Genomic DNA, 22,485 nt, shown 5'->3' with positions numbered 1-22,485 from the left:
CAATTTACAATAAGTAAATATACTTTCAATGTCTGAGTACTGGAAACCACTCGGGTCATCCTGATGACCGGGTGAAATATGATCTTTAATTTATCCCCAGAGCCCAGAGGACCAATTTAGCCATATCAGGTTTAAAAACATCAGTATGAATGTTAAAGTAGTGTCATTAATATATGTATTTAACTAATAGGAAACTCACTTCACACCTAAACATTACATTTAAGTTGTATTCTGCTCTTCGTGGTAACCAGGAAGCATTTGTCTGATACAGGTGCCCCCATCCAGCTGAGTCTTAACTGCTTTGTCAGCTTGTTCTGTTTGGTGACTGATATCCATCGTTGTATTGCTGCATGTTTACGCCCTCAGTCCTGTCTGTCTGTTGATCTTTCTGAAATTTGAAGCCCAAGTTATTGGTGCAAACACTTATCTAAGTCACCTTTGAAAGACGGTAAAACTGCTTTTGATCTGTTGCTGTAACTCAGACTACTCCTTTATGTCCCCGAGCACAGCCGTCCTGTGAGGTTTACAGTAGAGTTTAAGGACCCGTAATGTGTCGGAGCTTGTCCTGAATTCTTTTATTTTTTATTCAAATATCTTTCTGAGCACAATGTTTGTTCTTGTGCTCATGAAATATTCGTTGCTGTTTCAAGTTGATTATTATTATTTAGTGGTAAAGGCAGTAACAATAATCTTGGAGCGGCCATTGCAGTAACAGCATGATGGTGTCAAGCTGGTTTGATAAAGCAGACACTACTCCGTGTCTCGTGTCTCCGTATCCTGTCTGTTAAGTTAAGTGGTGTTTCCTGAATAATTATTATCATTTCAGTACAGTGGAAATACTAGCATCAGATTGACAACACCTGTCACAGGTATGTGGTGACGCTGTCAGTCCACACACAAACACATACACACACTTAATAAAATGAAAACCTTGTGCACACTATGGGACGTTCCTTCTACCTGAGTTGTTTCAGGTTCATGATGATGCCCCACCCAGTACTAAAAATGTATTATAACGCTTGTCAGAGTCTCTTGACAAGGTCTCAAGTTCTGGTCAAAGCAGGAACACACGAACACACGAACACACACACACACACACACACACAGGTTTGACAGGTTCAAAATACAAATTTAATTTAGATATACTTTTCAGTGATTATTTGGGTGTTATCTGTCGAAACAACAAAATGGGAATTAGATAATCAGGTTTCTTAGTTACACACACACAGAAACACGCACGCACACACACACACATGCATACACACACACACACATACACATCAGGATCCTGTTTTACTCTCTTGAGAAGTATTAATTTGCAGGATCTTCAAATGATGCAGACTGAAGAAACTACATGTGAAATATCATTATATGGAGGGTGGTAATGGAAATGTAGTGTCGTCTCATTGGCATGACAGTCCAACTACACACAACACTGCCACCCCCATCACACACATACATACATACATACATACATAGCAACCCATATACTGTAGAGTGCTGAAGTGAATGTGTGCCCCTTTCTCTCGGCACAGTGGTGTAAAGATGACCTCAGAGCCCCAGCCTCCAGAGAGTCACCTTATACTCAGGTGTGACATTACAGCGTGAGAAAAGCATGCTGGGAAAGCTCAGGGCCTCAGAGATGCAGGCTCCAGAGAGACAAGACAAGAGCGGACTCACAGACTGACCTCTTTGTATTAATGTTCTACAGTGAAGTAAAGTCCTGTTGATCCAAGTAAATGGTGATACAGTCTGCTCTGGGACAACAGATTTACATTAGACTGTAGACATGCACCAAATTCAAATAAGATACACAAATCTACAAATAGCTTTAAAAAAACGAATCTGACACAATTGCATAAAGCCAGGTCTGAAAAAGATCTGAGATAATAGTAAGACCAAACCTGCAAACTGTTGGTGTTGAGTGACTCCTGATCCACTGAGCTACTCCGCTTTCCACAGAACTATTGTGCTTTTGTCTCCCATTTCTCATCTCCCTTTAACAACAACAACGTCATCCTCTGAAAAAGGAAGATGAAACCACATCTAACATCTATTATAATACACTACGTTTCCAGTTTATTAGGAGGAGACACTGAAGCTGCTTTGGCTTGTGGTGGTCCAAACCATTAATAATGTACTCACTGTGATTGTGCTCTACATATATAACAACATTGTCAATATTGAACAACAGCCAACACAATAAGTCTTGTTTGAAATCAAATCGTCCCAGATAATGCAGACTCCTCTGCCAGGCAGGTTGAGATGCAGGCCAGGATTTAGCTGCGGCCCGGATTCTGCCTGGACCTGTATACACCTGTTCAATGGCTGCCAGGTGACTCAGAGAGGGAGGAGGATGGGGTGAGAGAGGCCAAGGGAGGAAGAGAGAGAGAGAGAGAGAGAGAGAGAGAGAGAGAGAGAGAGAGAGACCTTGGGTGTGGTTAGAGAGAGAGAGAAAGACCTTGGGTGTGGTTAGATGCCTTGAGCACATTCCATGGAGCGGCCGCACCCTGCGTTTCAGCGTCTGTATACCTGCTCATGATTGTTATCAGAGCTTGTTCATGTGAGCAGACTCTCTCCTGGCACTCATACTTCTTTCATCGGATATAATTCCACAACCGCACAGTATTCTTTTTCCTTGCACACAGTCACAGTCTACTAATGATACTCACTCAGCCGTATGCAAACACTCAACTCTGCATTGCATATCTTTGTCGAGCTGAGAATTGTACATTTGCATAATTTGGAAAAGAGCAAACAGGTAACGTAAGAACCCAGGAATATGGTTCCTACAGTTTGCGTGAATAACAGCTCATGAGGACATTGGTGCTTATAAACAGTAGCCACACCTTTCAGCAAGACTGAACACACAGCAATATTCATAACTATGTGTGTGTGTGTGTGTGTGTGTGTGTGTGTGTGTTGCTATCAGAGGGCCATAAAACAAGGTGCGTTCTGTCTCACACGTTTCAAGAAAAAGGACGGCCACTATAAAGTGCACACAGACACACGTACACACACAGCGGTGTATACTTTAACCGGTACTATGCCTTGTTTTAATGTCATGGTTACTGGTGTATTTCACCGAAAGTGACACGCAGAGAGAATCTCAAAGAGAAGAAGTTAAAAGTAAAGAAAGAGAGAGTGAAAACAGATGAAGGCTTGAGACTGACGCCGTCACTAGTCGTTATTACACAATCAACGAATGTAGGAATTAAGGAACATTAAGGAACATGTTAAATGGTCATTGACCTTTTGGCCAAAGGTGTTAAAACAACCTGCTAAACCCAGTTTCTCCTACAAATGATAAATATTCAAATAGTGCCACTGAATCTGAGTATCGCCTGCACTGTGGCTTTATGGCCTTGAGAAAAACATGCTTCCCAGCTTACAGAAGGAGACACTGAGGAGTGTTGTCTGCAGTAGAGGATCCATAGAAAGGAGAAGTGCAGAAGTCTACTGATTCGGTGTTTTACCACGGAGAGAATCAGTAGGCGACTCATCCACACAGTGTTTCAGTGGAGAGCATGGTCTCCAAGGAAACCAAAGTGAGCCTATGTAACTTTTGCTAAAAAGCAGCATACATCTAACGTTAGCTAACATTAGCCACCAAAGGCTACCGGTCATACCAGACCCAGTGAGGCTTTAGCAGCAAAACCGCTGAGAGTGTTGACTTGAGAAATGGAAGGAATACTGTTATTTCTTCTGTCATAAATTATAGTGCAGCTTTGAAGACACTCACAGTCGTCCAGGGACTCAAGAGAACTTTATTGTCAACCAATCCACATACAAATACAAGGTCGTTTCTCCAGGGCCAACTGTGCTACATTTAATATTTACGCAGCACAAACAATTCATCAGAATCAGAATCAGAACCGTTTATTGCCACGGTATGTTGAACACACAAGGAATTTGACATGACGGGAGGTGCATAACATTTAACAATCAACAACAATCAACACAGTGCAAAGTAGAAACATATTACAATTTACAGAAAGATGTAAAATAGAGTAAAATATAAAATAAACATGTTGATCCAACATAACGTGCCAAAAGACAAGGTAAGGTGCCAAAAATAAAACAAGTGCAGAACTTTGTAAAGAAGACAGAAACAGTGTACAAAGTAAGTGCAAAGGGTGATTTATTTGAACAAAATTGAAACAAAGTCCTACAGAAAAACAACATCTATGTTAAAGGAGTTTTGGGAAAAGGTTTGGATAAACTTCTGTTTCATGAATGCTGGATAAATCCCAAATTGGCAGTCATGACATAAAGGCCAACACTTTTGAAATACGCCAGTGGGAGTGAACTTCTAATGGTCTGTCTGCTTCCAGTGATCAACGGGTTTTGGGAGGAGTCACACCGGTGGGAAAGCCCTGCCCTGGAGGAGTCGCGTCTCCTTCCTGATTCAGCGCGCTGATCGGTGCCCTGTGTGGCGGTAGCTTCGGAGGTTCACACCCCGCCGAGTGAAGCAAGTAGCCCGGGCCTGGAGTCCCTGTGGCCTGTTGTCAGTGGAGGGTGCACACCGGTGGGATTTGGGTGGATTTGCAGCCCGATCCGAGGAATACCGACGAGAGGGAGACGCACATCGGCGGTTTCACGTCGGTACAAAGTGAGGAGACAAGTACTGCAGCAAAGTTTGGAGGTACTGACAGGAGTGGATATAAAGGCGAAGTTTGCAAGTGCAAAATGGGACAAAAGAACTATTTGTACAGAGGGTCTATTATATTCTATTGTGTCCTGTTTTAATATATTTAAAAATGTATCCTATTATTATTCTATACTCTATTCTGTCCTATCCTAATTATATCATGCTCTACTCTATCCTGTTTTATTCTATTCTAGCTGTTTCTTGCTTTATGTAAGGACAGATCCAACTTTATTATCCTCCTGCTGTGATATCTCCTGTGTCCTAGTCTATTTTGTTCTTTTGTATTCATTGCTCCACGTGTGTGGAATAAAAAAGTGAAATGCTGGTTACTTTCCTCACCAGCAGCCTGACGTTTATAGAGGATTAATCATCGTGGTATAGCTGCTGCTGTGTATTGCAAAACCTGAACAGTACTGTTATTATAGTCTAAGCACACAGAAGGCTCCGCATTGGCTGTCACTGACTTGGCTGCTCTTATTCCTGCCCTTTGAAGACATTCAAGAACGAGAATAACTGCTACTTTTTTTGTCAGATCGTGTCGAGCATTGTCTGCACTGTATTGTTTGGGGAAGAGAAGATAAATAATGCTTGAAAAGGCAGCGACACTTTTAGGACCGTGTCTCATGCATTGGTTGCATAACGCTATGTATGGATTACAGGTTGTCGTGAAGCTAATGTGACATCCCTCTAATTTGGAGATATTGATGAGATAATACAAGGTCCTTGTCCTGCAGCCTGTGTCGTCTTCTATAGGCTTTGATCTATAGGCTCTTATATTATATTTATTAAAATTGTTGGTAGCTATACCAAACAAGCAATGTAATGATTCAAACTTCACCTTTACAAGCTTCTCCTCGATTCACTCAGTGACTCACTGGATAGAAATAATCCAACATGTGTTTATAATTTGGAGGAAAAGGTTTTGTAGTGCCAGATCTTTTTTTTTGTGGCAAGTCCCTGCATGTGTGCTTCTTATTATAGAGTTCATCTTGTCACACTAGCAGCATGGCCAAGGCTGCATCCAATTCACAGCTGTGTTTGCATTGTATTTGTTACAAGGGGTCATTGTCTGTGGTTGTGAAACATGTATGAGCAATAGTGTGCTTCCAAGGGCGAGAAAATGCAAAGTAGAAGTATTTCTCCGCAGACATTAATGCAGGTGGAACAGATGACGAGGACGGCAGTGGACCTGTTTTTCTAGCAGTGCTGCTATGTAACACACAGTTAGGAGAAGGGAGGACATGTGCCGCCATTTCTTCCTTACATGTGACATGTGACTTTCCACAGTCCGTTCAACAGGTGTGATGATGTACAGAGAGACGAGTGCTGCTCTGTGTTTGCATTCATCTGTGTTTGTGTGTGTTAACCTGACGAAAGTGTCACTGAAAGGTCCTGACTTGAGCATCAGGAGATTAGTGGCTCATCCCTCCAAACCTGTTTTGCGGTATTCGTTTCTTACAGCATTCACACAGAATTATCGCACAAATTGAATCAACCGAGGAGGTATGCCAGATCAATCCTGGTGTTTGTTTAGTGAGGAGTGGTCAGATGCATGTGTGTGTGTGTGTGTGTGTGTAAGACAAGAGAGCAAATAGAACATATTTTGGGGAGTTTGTGATTGACAGTTTGTGTCTCCTCAGGCTTGTTTCTCTTATTCACATGTTGAGACAGATCAAATGTTTCCCTCTCTCAGCTCTTCACTAAATGTTTCTCTACCTCTTCTCATGGTAGGAATGCTAAGAATGATCCATTTACACGCTTGGTGAGCAAACAATCGGCACATCTGAATATTGGGTTTATCAGCCCTGAAGAGCTGCAGTCGGTTGCCGCCTGCCGCCCCTGAGGTGGTTTAGTGTTTCAAACCGTCTTTGTCAGCGGTGCATTTAGAGCAGCCTCGTCCTTGTGTGGGGAACAGAAAGCTTTAACTAAAGAACAGAGCGAGAGAGAGAAAAGAAAGTGAACAATCCCGATCATCGTGTCACTGTCTGATGCTTACTGCAGTTGCTACAACAACAAACAAAGCAGCCGAAATTTGTTTGAATATCCTACCAGGCAAGGTGGAGAAAGTCTGCCATGCTTCTTACATTGTGATATTCTTCTGTTGCTTCATTCTGCAGTGACCCAGAGGTCACAGGCTCTCTTTAGTGCTACTGTGCTCCGTAGTCACCTACTTAGCTCATATTCACCTCAGGGTTGATTTCCAGCTAATTGTTGTCAGTTGAGAGTGTTGTAATCATCAACAATTTTAATAATCAATCACCTGCTTTCAACTCCTCAATTGTGTTTTATGTGTCGATATCTTTTGGTTTTAGTGGCAATCTTCATTATCTTTTGCCATTTTTGAGTAAACAATTCAAAAATGAATCTTGCAACTGAAAGGCAATACAGTAGTTTTAACTATTTCATCATTTGAAAAGCACTTGCAGTGTTTTTTGTTGCCACGCATGGCAGGCAGCTCTTCTGAGGTTTAAACATTATGACAAGCACAGCCAGGTACACACCTCTAAGTTTTTGGCTGTTATCACACGTCCTCAGGTATGTTCTCTACTGCTGCCTCAGCATAATTCCCCTGATTAGAAATCAAGCCCCGGGTTGCTACACTTCTTTGAAATAACGAACAAAACGAAACACGTAAAAGTAGCTGTGATTCGTCCATATTAGAAACTTGGCAGGAGTAAAATTCTTCCATGAAAGCAGTATGTGCATCTAACATACCTCGCTGCCCGCTATGGAACTTTTAAATGGGAACAGCAAACCGCAAAGGCCCAATTTCTATGGCTCAAACCGAGTAAGGAAACAGGATGTCAGCCATTTTGCCAGCAGATGAATCACCAGAGAGCAGCATGTTCCAAGTTATCCCCCAGGCTAGAAAAGGCCGGGCTCCCCGGTGACTCACCAGGCTTCTGAGTGAACCAGCTTCTCCCACTGATTAGGACTTGGGGCCTTCTGCTATCCCAGCTGATCTCTCAAGTGTGTGTGGAAGTTAACAGAAAACACGTAACACACTTCTAAAGCAGGTACAACCTTACAAAACATCTACTCACCCTCCGACTTAGACCCCGGGTCTCACACACCCTTATTGATCAAGCTGTCAATAGACCACAGTTCCATGGTGATATATGCACACAGTCAAAAACACTTCCTGTATTGACCATATGCCGGAATGTGCAGGAGGGACACATGCATAGTCATTAGATTTACTGTCTAAGTGTTTAACCAGCTTACTTTGAATACCAGCGGGGCCACCATCAGATGACCCATGCAGTATGCAGCTGTCAGGACCACATTACATATCAGTGAGATGTCCTGCTTGGCTCAGCTGATGGTGCCTGATGACTGTGTTGAGGGTTGGAATCCAGCCTGAGACCTCAGTCAGTGATCATTTACTTTGTCTTTTGAAAGCAGATACAGTAAACCACAAAATGATTAACAGATGCCAAATAATGACGGCCAAACGTAATCTAAACGAAGTGGATGTTATTAGAGCTGAAACTTGTATTTCATTAATTGAAAAATAATCGGCAACCTTTTTGATAATCAACTAATAATTCTTCATGCAAACACACGTTGCCTTGTTTCAGATTGTTAGTTGTGAGGATCTGATGACTTTGTTTTTCTTATTTGATACTAAACTGAACATCTTTAGATGTTAAAGTGTTGGTCGGACAAAACAAGCAATTTCATGGCCAAATGATTAATTCATTGATCTTAAAAAAATAATCTGATAATGAAAACCACCGCTATCTGCAGTCCTAATTGTTATTATTATCTCCCTCCTTGTGTATTTTGTCGTAAAGTTTCTTTTTGTCAGGTTCAGTTGTCTTTGCCTTCCATCTATCTTGCTTTTCGATGGTGGTTTATTGTCTCTTTTGGGCTTTGAGTGAGAGAATTGGTGTCTAATCAATCGATTCATCCGCGTACAAATCATGTGAAGGATATTAAACTTGGCTCTTAGGGTCTGTGGATCTGCGAAGTGAATCCTAAACTTCTCTATCCTCTCTTTCTCAATCGCACATTACCAAATTGTTATTTACACTACCTCAAATTAAGTCAGTTCAAGTCAGGGCATAATTAATAGCATTGTTCTGCTCTTATATGTAAATGTGTGTGTTGTGACTGAACCAAATTTACAGGATGAGGTCCGAGTAGCAACTTGAAGCGTGACGCACCAGCAGGATTTACTGAGCCGAGATATGAGAGAACCTGTCTATACACCTCTAAATGCCTTTCTTACTCCTCCCTTTCTCTTGACTGTCTTCTTTCTCTTACTCTTTTTGTATTTTCCATATCCTGTTGTTTTTCTTTATGTAGAGTTTTCTCACAAGCCAGATTGAGTTTTAGTTTATCATCTGTGCTATCACGAGCAGGATACTTCTTTGCTGAATACGACTGACGTTACATTAAATGGGTAATTAAGCAGAGTTGATGATGATGCATTGGGGTCAGATATTTAGTCTGAGGAAGTTACAAACAATGTCTTGGTATTGCTCTTTATTCATATTATTATTATTATTATTATTGTGCAAGGTCATCCAGTTAAATATTACATGACATGAGTTGTCAAGTTATTTCTAGTTTAGTACCACGCCTATTTTGTAATTGTATAATAATAATGGCAATAATAAATAAAAAACCATCAATCGCAATGCAATTATAATTGATTTATAAATAAATCTGCACCAGTCAACTGCATTCATTTGCCTTGTAAACTTAGAAACGTGCCCTTTGGCTGAGAAAAAAAGTTTGTGGAGATCTGTCACTGTTGACGTCTGTCGGGAATATAACTATGACGTATTGTGTGCCGGTAAAGGTGTGTTAATGCGAAAAAAAGTGTACTTGTTAAACTTACTGCACAAGCTCTTGACTCAGCAATAGACTCTTTGTGTAACAGGTTATAGTTAATCTGTCTTCCTGTGTATCTTGACACAAAGTGTTCTTCCTCTCACCACCCTGAGTATTTGGTTGAATTATGAGAATTGTATATCACTGATGTAGCGGTGCTGTGTTGTCTAGTCTACAGAAGCAATGTGACTGAATCCCTGAATATATTTTTGTGTACCAGTTTGCTCTGAGATTCTTAAAAACCTGTAATGTTATAGCATTGTGTCAGCTTTTTTTATTTACCAACATGATCTGTCCATCACTGACCTTTTCTTTTTCTGCCTTTTCTGCACAGGTACAAATTCCTCCTCCCTTACCTCTCCTCATCCGAGCCCTGACCTTTGACCCCACCCCTCTCTCCAACCATGGCACACCGATCTCAGAGTTCGTCTGTTGGTGATAACCCCCACGACCCAAACTACCTTCCCCCTCATTACCGTGAGGAGTACCGGCTAGCTATTGATGCTCTGATAGAAAATGACATTCAGGTAAAACTGCAGTTTTGCACTTGTAACTGTTTTTACATGTGTATCACATAAATATTTATTTTAAAAGACGTATTGGTTTAATGAATCTGGGTGTGTCTCCTGTCACACTAGGGTTACTGCGAGTTCCTCCAGTCTGCAGATGTGGTCGGCTTCCTGTCACAGGCGGAAATTGAATTTATCAAGTCCACAATCCAGACGCCCAACCAGACCTCTAATGTCCCAGAGCTGACATACCACAAGGGAGGTCAAGAGGCCGATGGCTCTTCCGATACCTATTGGCCGATGCATTCTGACCTGGATGCCCCGGGGCTGGACCTGGGCTGGCCGCTGCCGCAGCAAAGCTTCATGGGGCCCACGGAGGTCACCACTCTAGTCAACCCCTCTGACCCAGACATGCCGAGCATCAAGGAGCAGGCCAGGAGACTCATCAAGAATGCACGCCAAGTAAGTAAAAGGGAGGGTAGACGGGAGTTAAACTTGCATATCCTGTTTACTATGAAAAGCAGCATCTGAAGCTGAGATCAGAGCATTACGCGTAAACACACGTATTCAGCGTACAACAACAAAACTGCTAAGAATGCTTTTGTTTTCGAAGCACATACCATACTTTTTCATGGCTAATCTAAAAGTGGATGGGTGGAAAACATCTATGATGTCATACGTTAACACACCATGAGTATCCTCTTTCTCTGTCTTATCAGTATGTACGGCACAAATCAAACTTTATCTTTCAAAAAAAAAAAAAAAAAGTTGCGCCGGCAGCGATCAATGCATGCGTGGGTAATGCCGTCTCATTCTCAGTTTAATCTTACTTTTTATCTGCTGCTGTCAACTTCGACACACTCCCTTTCAGATGAATCTCTACCTTGCTGGCCTTTGGCTCGATTTAAAATACAATTTACACGAAGTGAACATGAATCAAACCACGTTAGTGTGGCTGTGTTGTTATTTATTTGTCTTTTTGTTAAGTGAAAACATCTCTTTAACTGTGACACAACTTGCATGTGTGACTCTCCTGTGTTCAGGCATAAACGTGTTTCAACATGAACATAGAAGACAGAGTCATTAATCTTTCCATACCGTGTTTATTGTGTACGTGTATTGTATTGCTGATACACTGAGTGCAGTTAAATTCCCATGTAGTGTTGGTTATTTGTTTGAGAGCCAGTTGTTATTGTACATGTATTCATCATGGGGCACGGAAAGAGGTTTGGTGTATTTATTTGACCCAATGCGGTTGAGCGAGGAATGAGGAAGCGATGTCTTCATTGAGGTTTGCACAATATTTGAATTAATTCTTGATTATTTTTTTTACAGTATCTATGGAACGGTGTAAATAACAGTACATAAATTAGTCTTAACATCCTACTAATTATCACATTGTCAGCAGAAACATTTACGCAATCCCATCAAAAGTACCATAAACATGTACATATTGTATACATACCTGTTTTGAAAATATGTAATCGTTTTCATGTTGCAATTTTAAATCACCTATTTAGTTAAAATTGTTATAAAACGGAACTAATAAAGACAATATTATACTGAGCAAACTAGCGTTCTTGTGTTTGCTCTTCTGCTTCAGGTTATCGGTGTGGTGATGGACACGTTCACAGATGTTGACATCTTTGCGGATCTTCTGGACGCAGCAGGACGCCACATTCCGGTTTACATTCTACTGGACGAGCAGGAAGCCCATCACTTTGTTGATATGGTCGTCAACTGCAAAGTCAACCTGGACATGCATCCTGTGAGTTTGCCTTCATGACATTTCCTCAAAAGACTGCTACCAGTTGGCTATCCTTTGGCTTTTATTGTGTTTTTTACTAATTTATAACACGTCATTTCCACTAAGGCTTGCATGTGTCCATAACATGATTGAAATTTGGTTTTACAGATGGTGCGCGTGAGGACTGTGGCAGGAGTAACCTATTATTCACGTACGGGAAAATCCTTTAAAGGGCAGGTGAAGGATCGTTTCCTGATTGCTGACTGCAAAGCGGTACTGAGTGGCAACTACAGGTGAACCATTCAATTGTATCTATTACGTTTTCATTGAATTCTCAAGACTCCCTTGCCATTCACTCAGCAAATGTAAGTACTTTAATTACCTCCACTGTTCTTTCTTTTTTTCTTACAGTTTCATGTGGTCCTTTGAGAAGATCCACCGCTGCATCGCCCACCTCTTCCTCGGGGAGCTAGTTGCCACCTTTGATGAAGAGTTTCGCATTCTCTTTGCTCAGTCAGAGCCTCTAGTCATTGACCCATCCAATGGAGCGCTTGCTCTTTCTGACACAGGCAGCACCAGCAGTTACTTAAGCAGCCAGTTCGGTCTGAATAGGACCCAGTCTTTGTGTTTCCGCAGGCAGCCCGAGCTTCCCGGTGGCTTCCCCTATGGAGACTCTGATCGTAACCTCACACTTCCTTTCCGAAGGACCGATCCGTTTCGTCACACCGTTGAACCTGGGGCAGGAATTACAATTGGAAAATATTCCCAGCAACAGTTTCGTCAGCAGCAGTCGTACCTGGAGCAGGGGAGGTCCATAGTTTCCAGACAAATGGAGCTGAGTAACTCCTCCTTCAAGAGGCACAGCTATGCAGAGGGAACCCAGGAAACCTACTCATCTTCGAGGCAATACATGAGGAATAGAGTCATGAATAATCTGGATGAGACAGATTTTCAAAGGTAGCTAACCCTTTGATATCTACAACTGTTTGGAATCTGAATTATCACATGTATCACAATCTTAATTGAGTACATGTCTTTACACATAACAATACATGTATAATAAAACAACTAAGAACCATAACTCTTTCTTGGCAGGGAGCTGACCCAAAGTAGCCATCACTACAATGAAGGGCCTGGGCCGGGATCTGGCCAAGGACACTACGACGGACTTCGAGGTCGTCCTTCACAACTCTCCATTGACCAGTATTCAGATTCAAGCTATCGCTCAGATCCCGAGCCTCCACCAGGAAACTATGGCCGAGGCTTCTTTTCATCTGAGGACTTGAGAGGACCAGAGAAACACCAGGCACATCCATTAGCTGGGAGGTATGGAGGGGATTCCACCACTAAAAGGCCAACCATAGGTCAGGCGTATGCCTGCCAGAAGTCTCCCACGCAGCTCCACCCACCAGAGAAGAAACAGTTTGTCAAACCATCTGATCAAGAGAATGATGAAGATGAAGGTGCTAAGCAAGGCATGAGGAGTTGGAGAATCCAATCCTATCTCAGCACTTATGAGGACAGTGGAGAAGAAGGCCTGATTCAACCTTTGGGGCCTGATGCGTTTGAAGATCTTCCACCATCTCAGCAGCCAACAGCCACTGAACATTCAGCTCCCCGCTTTGGCACAAAGGAGCCACCAAATGTTCCCCCCAAACCCAGAGCAGTTGCCATAAGACTGCGGTATGGAAAGCCCAGCTTACCTGAGGGCAACAGTAAAGACTCTGACTATAAGCCATATGCACTGGAGAAAAAAGCCAGGGAGGCTGAGATGGAAAGGGAGAGAGGCACAGAGAGGGGGGCAGCAAGGGAGGTGGGTGTAGATATGGAGGTGAAAGAGACTCCAGATCTCTTCCTGTCCAAACATGAATCATTCCGTACACGTATTAACCCACTTCTTCAACGCAGCTCTCGCCTGCGTTCCTCGCTTATATTCTCATCTTCCAAAGCAGAGACACACAGCGGTAGCCTTGGCCTGAAACCAGCAACAGAGAAAGACGAGGAGTTAGACACGGTGCGCACCTCCTCGATTGTGGCCCAGATACTAGAGAAGAGAAGGTCATTGACTCGTGAGCCTTTTGAGTGGAGAAAGAATGCTGAAGAAAAAGAGAAGGAGAAAGAAAGGGATGAAGAAAGGGAGAGGGCGAAAGAGAAAGAGAAGGATGAAGAAAGGGAGAGGGCGAAAGAGAAAGAGAAGGATGAAGAAAGGGAGAGGGCGAAAGAGAAAGAGAAGGATGAAGAAAGGGAGAGGGCGAAAGAGAAAGAGAAGGAGAGAGAGCGACAGCAAGAAGAAAAGGAGATTCGATTGAAAGACGAGATTAAAGCCAAAGAGGAACGGCAGAAAACCAACGAAGAGGTAAAGAAGACACCAAGTGTTCAGAAATCTGACGACACATCATCTTCTATGAACATGAATGACCCAGCCAATAGACTGCAGTATTTCAAAGAGCTGGCTGAGAAGAGAAAAGCCTCAAAGATGGAGACCGAGTCACTGCTAAAAGCCCCAGAGCCTGCTGAAAAAAAGCCAGACCTTTCTGTTAAACCTCCCATAAAACCTGCAATGACTCCAAAGCTCCCAACTGTCTCTGTTAGTTCAGCAGAACCTGAACCAAAGAAGACCGACATCTCTGCAAAACTGGCAGAGCTCACTCGCAGATCTTCCTTTAGTTCCTTGAAACCATCCATAATCTCCGCCAGGCCTTTTACGAGCCACCACCGACCTTCAGAGACAACTCAACCTCATAAAGAGGAAAGTGCGTCTGAGGGTCAAAAGAAGGATATATTCAAGTCTCTAAAGCCTCTCGCTTCACCGAAAATCTTCAGGAGGGATCCGTTCAAGCTCAAAGGACTGAATCCTCGCCGCATCTCCTCTGGCGAAGATATGCTGACCGCAGACGCTACTGATGCAGAAAAGAGTGAACTGAAAAAGAGTCGCTCTCATAGTTCTTCAACTCTGCCGCGTGATGAATCCAGGGAAGGACTGCAAAAATATTTGGGATCTAATACATCCATCAACACACTTGGGGAGAGCAAGGGTGAGGGTAAGACACTTGACTTCTTAAAGAAGCAGACTCAGAGGCTAAAGGGATTCCTGGGGCCCAAGGATAAAGATAAGAAATCTTCCGGAGATGATCGGGTCATGAGCATGGTCAGAGAGATCACGGACGATTCAAGCAAAAAGCCGAGTTCATCGGCTAAAGATAAAGGATCTACCGCGACGGACCACACTACCGCCAATCACAAGACACCGACCAGCACGTTGGGCCCGTCTCGATACCAGGCCGCGGGCAGCTCGGTTATCTTCAGCAGTAACCTACGAGATGACACCAAAGTCATTCTAGAGCAGATCTCCGCCAACAGCCAGAAGAACCGACTGGAGCGAGAAGAAACCGGAGGGGACCGAGACGGTGCCGGCGGGGAGAAGGGGCTGGACAGACAAAACCCCATCAAAAAGAGTCGGTTTCTGCATCCACAGCCCACCGTCCAGGAGCGGGAGGGATTACTGAAGAGGATAGAGAGTCTGAGGAAGGAGAAGAAGGTCTACAGCCGCTTTGAGGTAATATATCACTGCAAGGGTGATGTTTGCAGCGTGGAGGGGAAAGAGATATAGACAGAAGCAAAAGTAGCGTTAGGTGTAAACAACTAAAGCAGTTAGGACATGTATGAGTGGAGTCAGGGGTTTAGATTAAACTTCATGACGAAAACACAGCTGTTTAAAATATAGATCCTGCATTATTTGAGTTAATGAGATGCAGCAGGATACAGTACACTTGTGTGAATTTATAAAGTAAAACATGAAAGAACGATTTCTTTGCAACTCTCAGCCATAGAAACGATCAGATATGTTTAAACTCATGTTTAAGGCTTTACGCAATTTTAGATTTTTAATTCAGGTTTGAAAATAAGTCATTGAAATGTAGATAAGCATTATATATGTTTTAGTGATATTTTTATAGATGGTCTACATCATTTCAGAAGTAATTATTTTGTTTGTATCATCGAAACTAGTTTTTCTTCCCAAACAACTACAACTTAATGTTGACAAATAAATGTTGGTGGACGAGCTAACCTTCATTGCTGTTTCACTAGAAGTCTAGTACAACTATATGATTGTTATTGATTATTATTCTATTTTAAATACCACTGAATTTGGTTGTATATTTACTGGTATACTGGTTAAATATAAGTGACTTAATATTGACAGTAGAGAGGAGTAAAATGAGTTCATACACTTGCATTCAATGTCATCCCTGTTGTTCTGTTGACAGATGGGGAATAACTTGGGATAACGAAAGAAGGAGGAGCCACCTTTTATATGGAAACTATTTATGCAAGATGATCAAAATGACCCATTGCCCATATGTGCCAACAAACGGCGCTATCAAAGTTCCTCTGCGGCTCGACACTGCAGCCTTTCCTGGATTTTCACAAGAAGTAATACAACTTGAAAGACAATATAGGAAAATGCTGAAAACAAACTAAAGTCATTGGGTCTGGAATGTGCCTGAGTGCCAAGACCTGGTACTACCTTGACCTTATATGGTGACTGAGCGAAAGAGCAGTGACTCGACTGCATGGGCTAGTGTTCCACCAAACAGAAAGAGGTAGGGCAATTCAACTTGTACGAACGTGGCTGAGGGAGTTGGAGAGGATAAAAAAAAGATATTACATATTGTACCTGAGGGATAGAAAATAGATCCATGCCAGTTAAAAAACACGAGGTGTAACGCAGCATGTGTACCATGCTATTGATGTGTGTTTCTGCAAGTATTTGTGTTGCTGGTACTTGTTTGAAACCGAATGGGAGAAAGTTGTCCTTGTGGATTCACCGTGTGCCAATGGTCTAACAAGGGCAATTATCAACCCAGAGCAGAAAGCAAAGATGAGAAAATGAAGAGGAATAACATGAGATGAAGGTGGAGAAATATGTGCGATTATAGAGAATGAAAAACACAGTGAAACAAAAGAGTTTCATATAGCGTTCTATCAAGGCATGGAGTCGTGAACCTACTGCTCAGGGTTGAAGATGTCCAATAAGCATCCGGAGAGCGGCCTACAGGCGTCCATGGTTGGAGGAGTGGGGTTGAAAATGTAAGTGTGCTAGCTCTTCTTATGTAATGTAAATAAAAATGTAAAAGCACTTGCAGTTGTCCTGAACACTGTAAAAAAAAAAAAAAAGATTTGACTAAAAAAAAATGTACCCCGGGTTCTTTGTCTTTTCACTTTTAAATGAGTCATCACCGATAAAGGAAAGGACGAGAACAAGGGAGGCTACATTTGAGCGTACTGGAGCAGGGCCATGCCTCCTTGCATAAGTCACTTAACTTGTGAGGCCTACGGCCCACGCAGAGCTGCTGACTCCTTTGTTGGTCTGTAAATACGAGTAAAGCAGAGCTTTAGTTCTAAGGTACGGTTCCCAGGCTGCTTGAGAGCTCGACGGGGCACCAGACTGGAGGATCGATTGTCATACAGACACTTCAGGGGTTACAATGTTTTCTATACGGGATAATAATGTACATATTTATCTAAAAAAAGGGGCTTGTTGATAATTTAAGTAACAAATTAGCTGATGATCATCCTCACTGTACTATCAAAGTGCCGTGTGTTTATTTGAATTAATATGCAAGCATGTGTTCTTGGCTGTAACAACTAATTGGCATTAAGTACGGTGAAATCAGTTGCACAGGGTCAATGTGTTGATGTTGTTTGAACGTCGGATAGTATTAAATTGTATTTGAAATACTGCAAAAATGTCTTTTATTAAATCTTTTTAAAACTGAATTTGAATCTGGCTGTGTGCACATATATACAGTATATTGTAGTGAATGGTTGAACTATTCGTTTATAGGCTCTTTAAGATTCATAAAGTAAACCCATGTACATCACAACAATGTTAAAACCTTTATATTTATAAATATGTGAATAAGTTATTATATGAATACACAATATTTAAGTAAGATGAACATAGGAACATATCCACACAGGATACTAGAAGAACATTTGTGAGGTTTAAGGTTTTCACCGGACAGGAAGTGATCATAGCACATCTAAATGAGGGACCCGCTGATTCTATAAAATACTTCAAAAATACTCAGTTTCACTCCTGAGTCTCTGCAGCTGTTTTCTCCGGCTGCCTCTGTTTCTCCATCTCGTCGAGCTCTTCATTGAGACGGTGCAGCTGAGCCAACTTCATTTGTTCTGTAAGAATTACAGAAGAAGACCAAATCAAAGAGGGGTTGGGAAAAGACAAGAAACACTAAATGTTTTACTGCTTGAGAGGGAACTTACCAGCTGATAACAGCTGACGTTTTGTATTCTCAGCACTTTCTATTTCATCTGAGAGCCTTTCTGGAGTCTAAGTAACAATTTGAAGGTTATCAGTTTAAGAGATAAATATAGATGTGCAAGTTATTTTATATAAAATAAACTTACAAAGACAGAGTGCAGACTCTTATGCTGCTCGATCAGTTGATGAAGTTGGTTCTCAAACTTCATCCTGCAAAAACAAGGCTGACTTTATCAGAAATATATGACTTTTAAAAAGTTTTTTCGTGATACACAATTGCACTTTTAATACGTACCGCTGCTTCCGCTGTTTAAGCTTGAATTCCTGGATTTCACATCTGTACTGTTCCAGCAGTTCCTCGCTTTTCTTGTTCTGCTTCAAATGACTGCAAAAAACACATGATTCATCACTAAGTACAAAATATGAACATATATATATAAAATGTAAACGTTTCCACCAGAGCCTTAATTTCACCTAATCGTACAGAGTGCATAGTAGACCCGGTACAAGGTTCACAAAGTGTTAATCATCACTTCACAGCTATCAGCTTTGGTCTGTGATTACAGCATATTCTTAATTTTACAACATTTGTGTAACACTAGATATCACATGATCCTGTGTCACAGCCATGACATGCTAAGTACGCGGTATATAGTACAATTAGTCACCTCATCAGTCATCATACATGGAAATGTGCTTAACATATAAAAGCATAACATTTACAAAGTGAACAGTTGAGATGAAAAGCAAAGAGTCACACTGGTATTAAACTTCAGCCTAGATGCTACAGCGTCTTCTTTTGGGCTTTTGATGTGTAGAATGAAACATATGTACATTTATTAATTTTAATATCTCAAATCCATCTAGCAGGAAGTGATTCTAGTCAATATATTCCACACTGGAGTCAAATACCTTGTTTGTGTTAAACATACTCGGCCAATAATGCTGATTACAATTTCAACATTGCAGTTTCAAAATTATTTGACAGTACAAATAGAAGGACTGAAGAAAATAATCTAATATGCCAATATGGTAAATCTAAAACACAGGTTTGACACCAGACAATTTCTCAAAGGAAACAATATTCAGGAATCTGATTGTTGCTGCCATCTAGTGTTACAAATGTTGACTCCTCACAGCTGGAGACATTCAATAATATTGTCTATCTGGCTGGTATGGAGCTCACCTGACAGCATCCTGCTCAGACTCCTCACACTGGAACTGCAGCTTCCTGCACAACTCTGGAGACAAACATCACAGCTCGTCAACTTATTATTATAAGTTATTTGTGGATTTACAGCAAATGAGCTATTTGTTTCCAGAAACCTCTGCACGGCACCAATAATCAACTACACATTTGTTTTTGAGTACCTTCTTTTTCTTTATGGATTCCTTCCAGTTTGTAAGCTTCAGTTCGTACTGTCAAAACAACAACAGTGCCTAGTTATAACATACAATAGTGAACATTTGTATCGATACATAACACATAAATGGTTGCCTAGAGGGTACGTATCAAACACAGTTACTGTCTACTTTTAGTAGGTCTTTGGAAACATCTCAGCAACAGGTACAACAAGAGTGATATATGTGGATCAAAAACAATTATCAGGGATCATTTTGTGTCTTACAAGTTGTCAGCTCTTCCTGCAAAAAGTCACTGACTGATATGATCTCCTTAATTTCTTCCTCCAGGTCTCTTTTACCTAAAACAAAACACAGTGTGATTGAGTGTGTTGTAGTTATTATGAAGCTATTGGGTCACTTACTAACATATTACACATAACATTGTATATTCAAATATGATTCAACCATTCAAATACTTCAGAAACACACCTCATGATTCTCTTTGTATCTATATAATTACTAACAATTCTGTTTTAATTGTTCACATAGTAGATCAGAATGGATCTAATAGGGTGTTGCAGTTCCCTATCAGAAGGAGATATTAATCATATCTCATGATCCTCCACTCATCATGATCTGATACTCCATATTTGGAGTAACAGGTAAGGATGTACCTCACTGAAGATGACGTTGAACAGACGTAAGAACGTTTATGGTCAGTATGTACAGCTGTCTTACTCACGGTTTGAAGTTCTAATGGTTGTTCGACTTTTACTTGTTGCATGTAGTTTACCGTCTTTAGCTTAAAATCTGAACGGTATGTGTAACTTATTGCGATGATTGTTATATTTGCTATTATTTCAGTTAAACCTAAAATAGGTCGTGTGCTAATTAGCATACAGCCAGCACATCCAGCCATCTCATTGGTTGACATTCACGAAACTTTCCATCAATCTCAGACCTCTGTGTTGAAAAGTATTCGCATTTTATGATCAGTTTACCTCTATAAGACACGCTACATGCGGTCTAGTGCTCATTTAACGGGTTTTGGTAGTGTAATTCAAGAAACACACAGCGCGATTTACCACCGAAAGCGGAAGTATAGCTCCACAAAGACGAACAAAAATGTCAAGATGATCACGCCACATCCGGTTTTCGCAGAGTTCCACGTTGAAATTCGTACTGGCTTGTTGAGAGCAGCGAATACGTAATACGAACTACAGGACTCAAGCTGATTAGGTGAATAATCAATTAATACGACAGCCAAATTACCTAAACGTGGATTTTCATAAAACCGTACCAAAGCGCCGACATGAGCGCAATTCAACACGAAGACGGAAGGACGTGACAGTGACTTAACTGTACCTTTGTCTTGACCAAAATACGTTACAGTAGGTTGAAAACGTTTTATAAATGTTTCTTAACTCATCTTTTCCGAAAGATGTCACTATTGGGTTTGAACAGACCTAAAACAGTCAACTAACAGCTAACCTTTCTCTGAAGTAAGTCATAAAATGTGCACATAATTAACAAAACGTGACAACCTCAAGTCTGCCAAACACTAACCATGTTGCAGTCTTCTTAATTTGCCCATCAGCTGTTCAACTTTGGGCTCCACGTCTCCACCTGACAGCAGGGCATACAAAAATACTTTATCAGCCTTGTTTTGGGGATTTTCAAGATTAGTTTCATTATTACTTTGTAAAACTTTACCTTCTTTCAGTGGTGTCACATTAATTAAATCCTCAAGGTTGATTCCTGTTAAATAAAAATACATGTTAATGTGAGATAAGTGTCCCACCATGCCCATGAGCAAATGTTAGCTAGCTTAAGTCTAATGTGTATCTTCAGGTGTCACTAATTAGCTAACGTTACACGGTATAAAGTTAACTGTTGAGTGGGTTAAAGTTAAAGCTTTTTCTTTGCAGCTATTTTCAGGTTTTGGCTCAGACTGATATAACGTTAGCTGTCAGCAGTTATTAGCTAACATTGACCTAAAATAGTGGTAATCTTTCTCCTCTGGCTAACATTAATGACTTTTAAAAATGACATGACACTTAATTAACTGTAATATTAGAACGATTAACCAGCTATAAAGGAAGATACTAAACAATAAGCCCCTGTCTTACTATTCTGGATTAATACTATTCATACATTATTTAAAAAGTTAGCTTTAGCTGAATCGTTTATGTTACATAGCCAGCAACAACTGGATGACCGATTCTACCACTTATCTCCATGAATAACGTTATGTTGATGATGTATTGTAGTTATACATTAACCACTAAAGTAACTCGGTTCATTTAAATTCAAGCCGTCTAACCTGCAGGTTCGCTCATATTTACTCAGCCAGCAGAGTCTTGTCCTTAACTATGAAGATGGCGGAAAAATAAAAATAAATTCTCCAGAGTCCTACTTAACGGTACGTGCGCGTGAGGATGGAATACGACGTTCGGCGCCAAAGGTGTGCGCGCTCCACAGTAGCAGACTAACATGTAAAGAAAAGTAAACAGAAGAAAAACAATTACTGCCTGTCTACAAATGTTTCATGAACAATGAAAAATGAATCAGGTCCCAATGGCTACCACATGGTACATTTTATTAGATATAATGCAATTTATATTTTGAATGTCCACATTTACAGTTGGACACTTAATATAGAACTCCTGTAATTATATTTCAGCACAATGGAAATATCAAGCCTACTTCATTTGATTTTTTATATTTCGATCACATTAATCTTTTAAATCAAAATTTGCTCCAAATATGTAACAAGGTATCAACCGTTCAAAAGCCTTAAACTGACCAAGACGTTTGAGGCAGATAACATAATGACAAAATGGCTATTTATCTTTGAACACGTAACAAAAACTCAAACAACACACGGACTTAGTGGAGCATTCTTACTGAAAAAATAGTCTCAGCTCTGTGACATATACAATGGCAAAATGTTAACTTAAAGTATGTCTTTAGGATTTGTACTGCAGCTTCTTCTATGATCAGCTAAATGGACTGATCATTTTACCAGAACAATCCTCAGGTGCGCACGCGCGCGCGCGCACACACACACACACACACACACACACACACACACACACACACACAC

General features: G+C 41.1%; 2 protein-coding genes and 1 non-coding gene across 3 annotated transcripts; 1 reads left to right on the top strand and 2 right to left on the bottom strand.

The window, feature by feature from the left end:
• Positions 1-4,386: 4,386 nt before the first annotated feature.
• fam83hb (family with sequence similarity 83 member Hb) lies at positions 4,387-15,374 on the top strand. Its single transcript, XM_031853824.1, has 7 exons — positions 4,387-4,645; positions 9,828-10,020; positions 10,132-10,464; positions 11,606-11,770; positions 11,918-12,042; positions 12,161-12,706; positions 12,845-15,374. Exons 2-7 carry the CDS (start codon positions 9,898-9,900, stop codon positions 15,357-15,359), a joined length of 3,807 nt encoding a protein of 1,268 aa, XP_031709684.1. The 5' UTR covers positions 4,387-4,645; positions 9,828-9,897; the 3' UTR covers positions 15,360-15,374.
• Positions 15,375-17,502: 2,128 nt separating this feature from the next.
• LOC116387068 (golgin subfamily A member 6-like protein 10) lies at positions 17,503-22,479 on the bottom strand. The gene is made up of 10 exons (XM_031853825.1): positions 21,703-22,479; positions 21,093-21,137; positions 20,946-21,005; positions 19,664-19,738; positions 19,407-19,454; positions 19,222-19,276; positions 18,331-18,420; positions 18,182-18,245; positions 18,038-18,104; positions 17,503-17,947 (listed from the first exon to the last, which is right to left on the bottom strand). Exons 1-10 carry the CDS (start codon positions 21,716-21,718, stop codon positions 17,847-17,849), a joined length of 621 nt encoding a protein of 206 aa, XP_031709685.1. The 5' UTR covers positions 21,719-22,479; the 3' UTR covers positions 17,503-17,846.
• LOC116387380 (U8 small nucleolar RNA) lies at positions 19,932-20,064 on the bottom strand. The gene has a single exon (XR_004213010.1). It is a non-coding gene; the product is annotated as a U8 small nucleolar RNA (small nucleolar RNA).
• Positions 22,480-22,485: the final 6 nt, after the last annotated feature.

The sequence above is a fragment of the Anarrhichthys ocellatus genome, unplaced genomic scaffold (genome assembly GCF_004355925.1).
Source record: "Anarrhichthys ocellatus isolate YVR2014 unplaced genomic scaffold, GSC_Weel_1.0 scaffold14, whole genome shotgun sequence".
Lineage (NCBI taxonomy): Eukaryota > Metazoa > Chordata > Actinopteri > Perciformes > Anarhichadidae > Anarrhichthys > Anarrhichthys ocellatus.
The sequence above is the reverse complement of the archived record's forward strand: the minus strand, read 5'-3'. Positions and strand labels throughout refer to the sequence as shown.

Coding starts and splice junctions, on each gene's coding strand:
- fam83hb (XM_031853824.1), top strand. CDS start 9,898: ATGGCACACCGATCTCAGAGTTCGTCTGTTGGTGATAACCCCCACGAC. Junction 10,465..11,605: donor TCATCAAGAATGCACGCCAA/GTAAGTAAAAGG, acceptor CTTCTGCTTCAG/GTTATCGGTGTGGTGATGGA. Junction 12,043..12,160: donor GTACTGAGTGGCAACTACAG/GTGAACCATTCA, acceptor TTTTTCTTACAG/TTTCATGTGGTCCTTTGAGA.
- LOC116387068 (XM_031853825.1), bottom strand. Junction 19,277..19,406: donor AATCCATAAAGAAAAAGAAG/GTACTCAAAAAC, acceptor GTTTGTCTCCAG/AGTTGTGCAGGAAGCTGCAG. Junction 18,105..18,181: donor AGAGTCTGCACTCTGTCTTT/GTAAGTTTATTT, acceptor ATTGTTACTTAG/ACTCCAGAAAGGCTCTCAGA.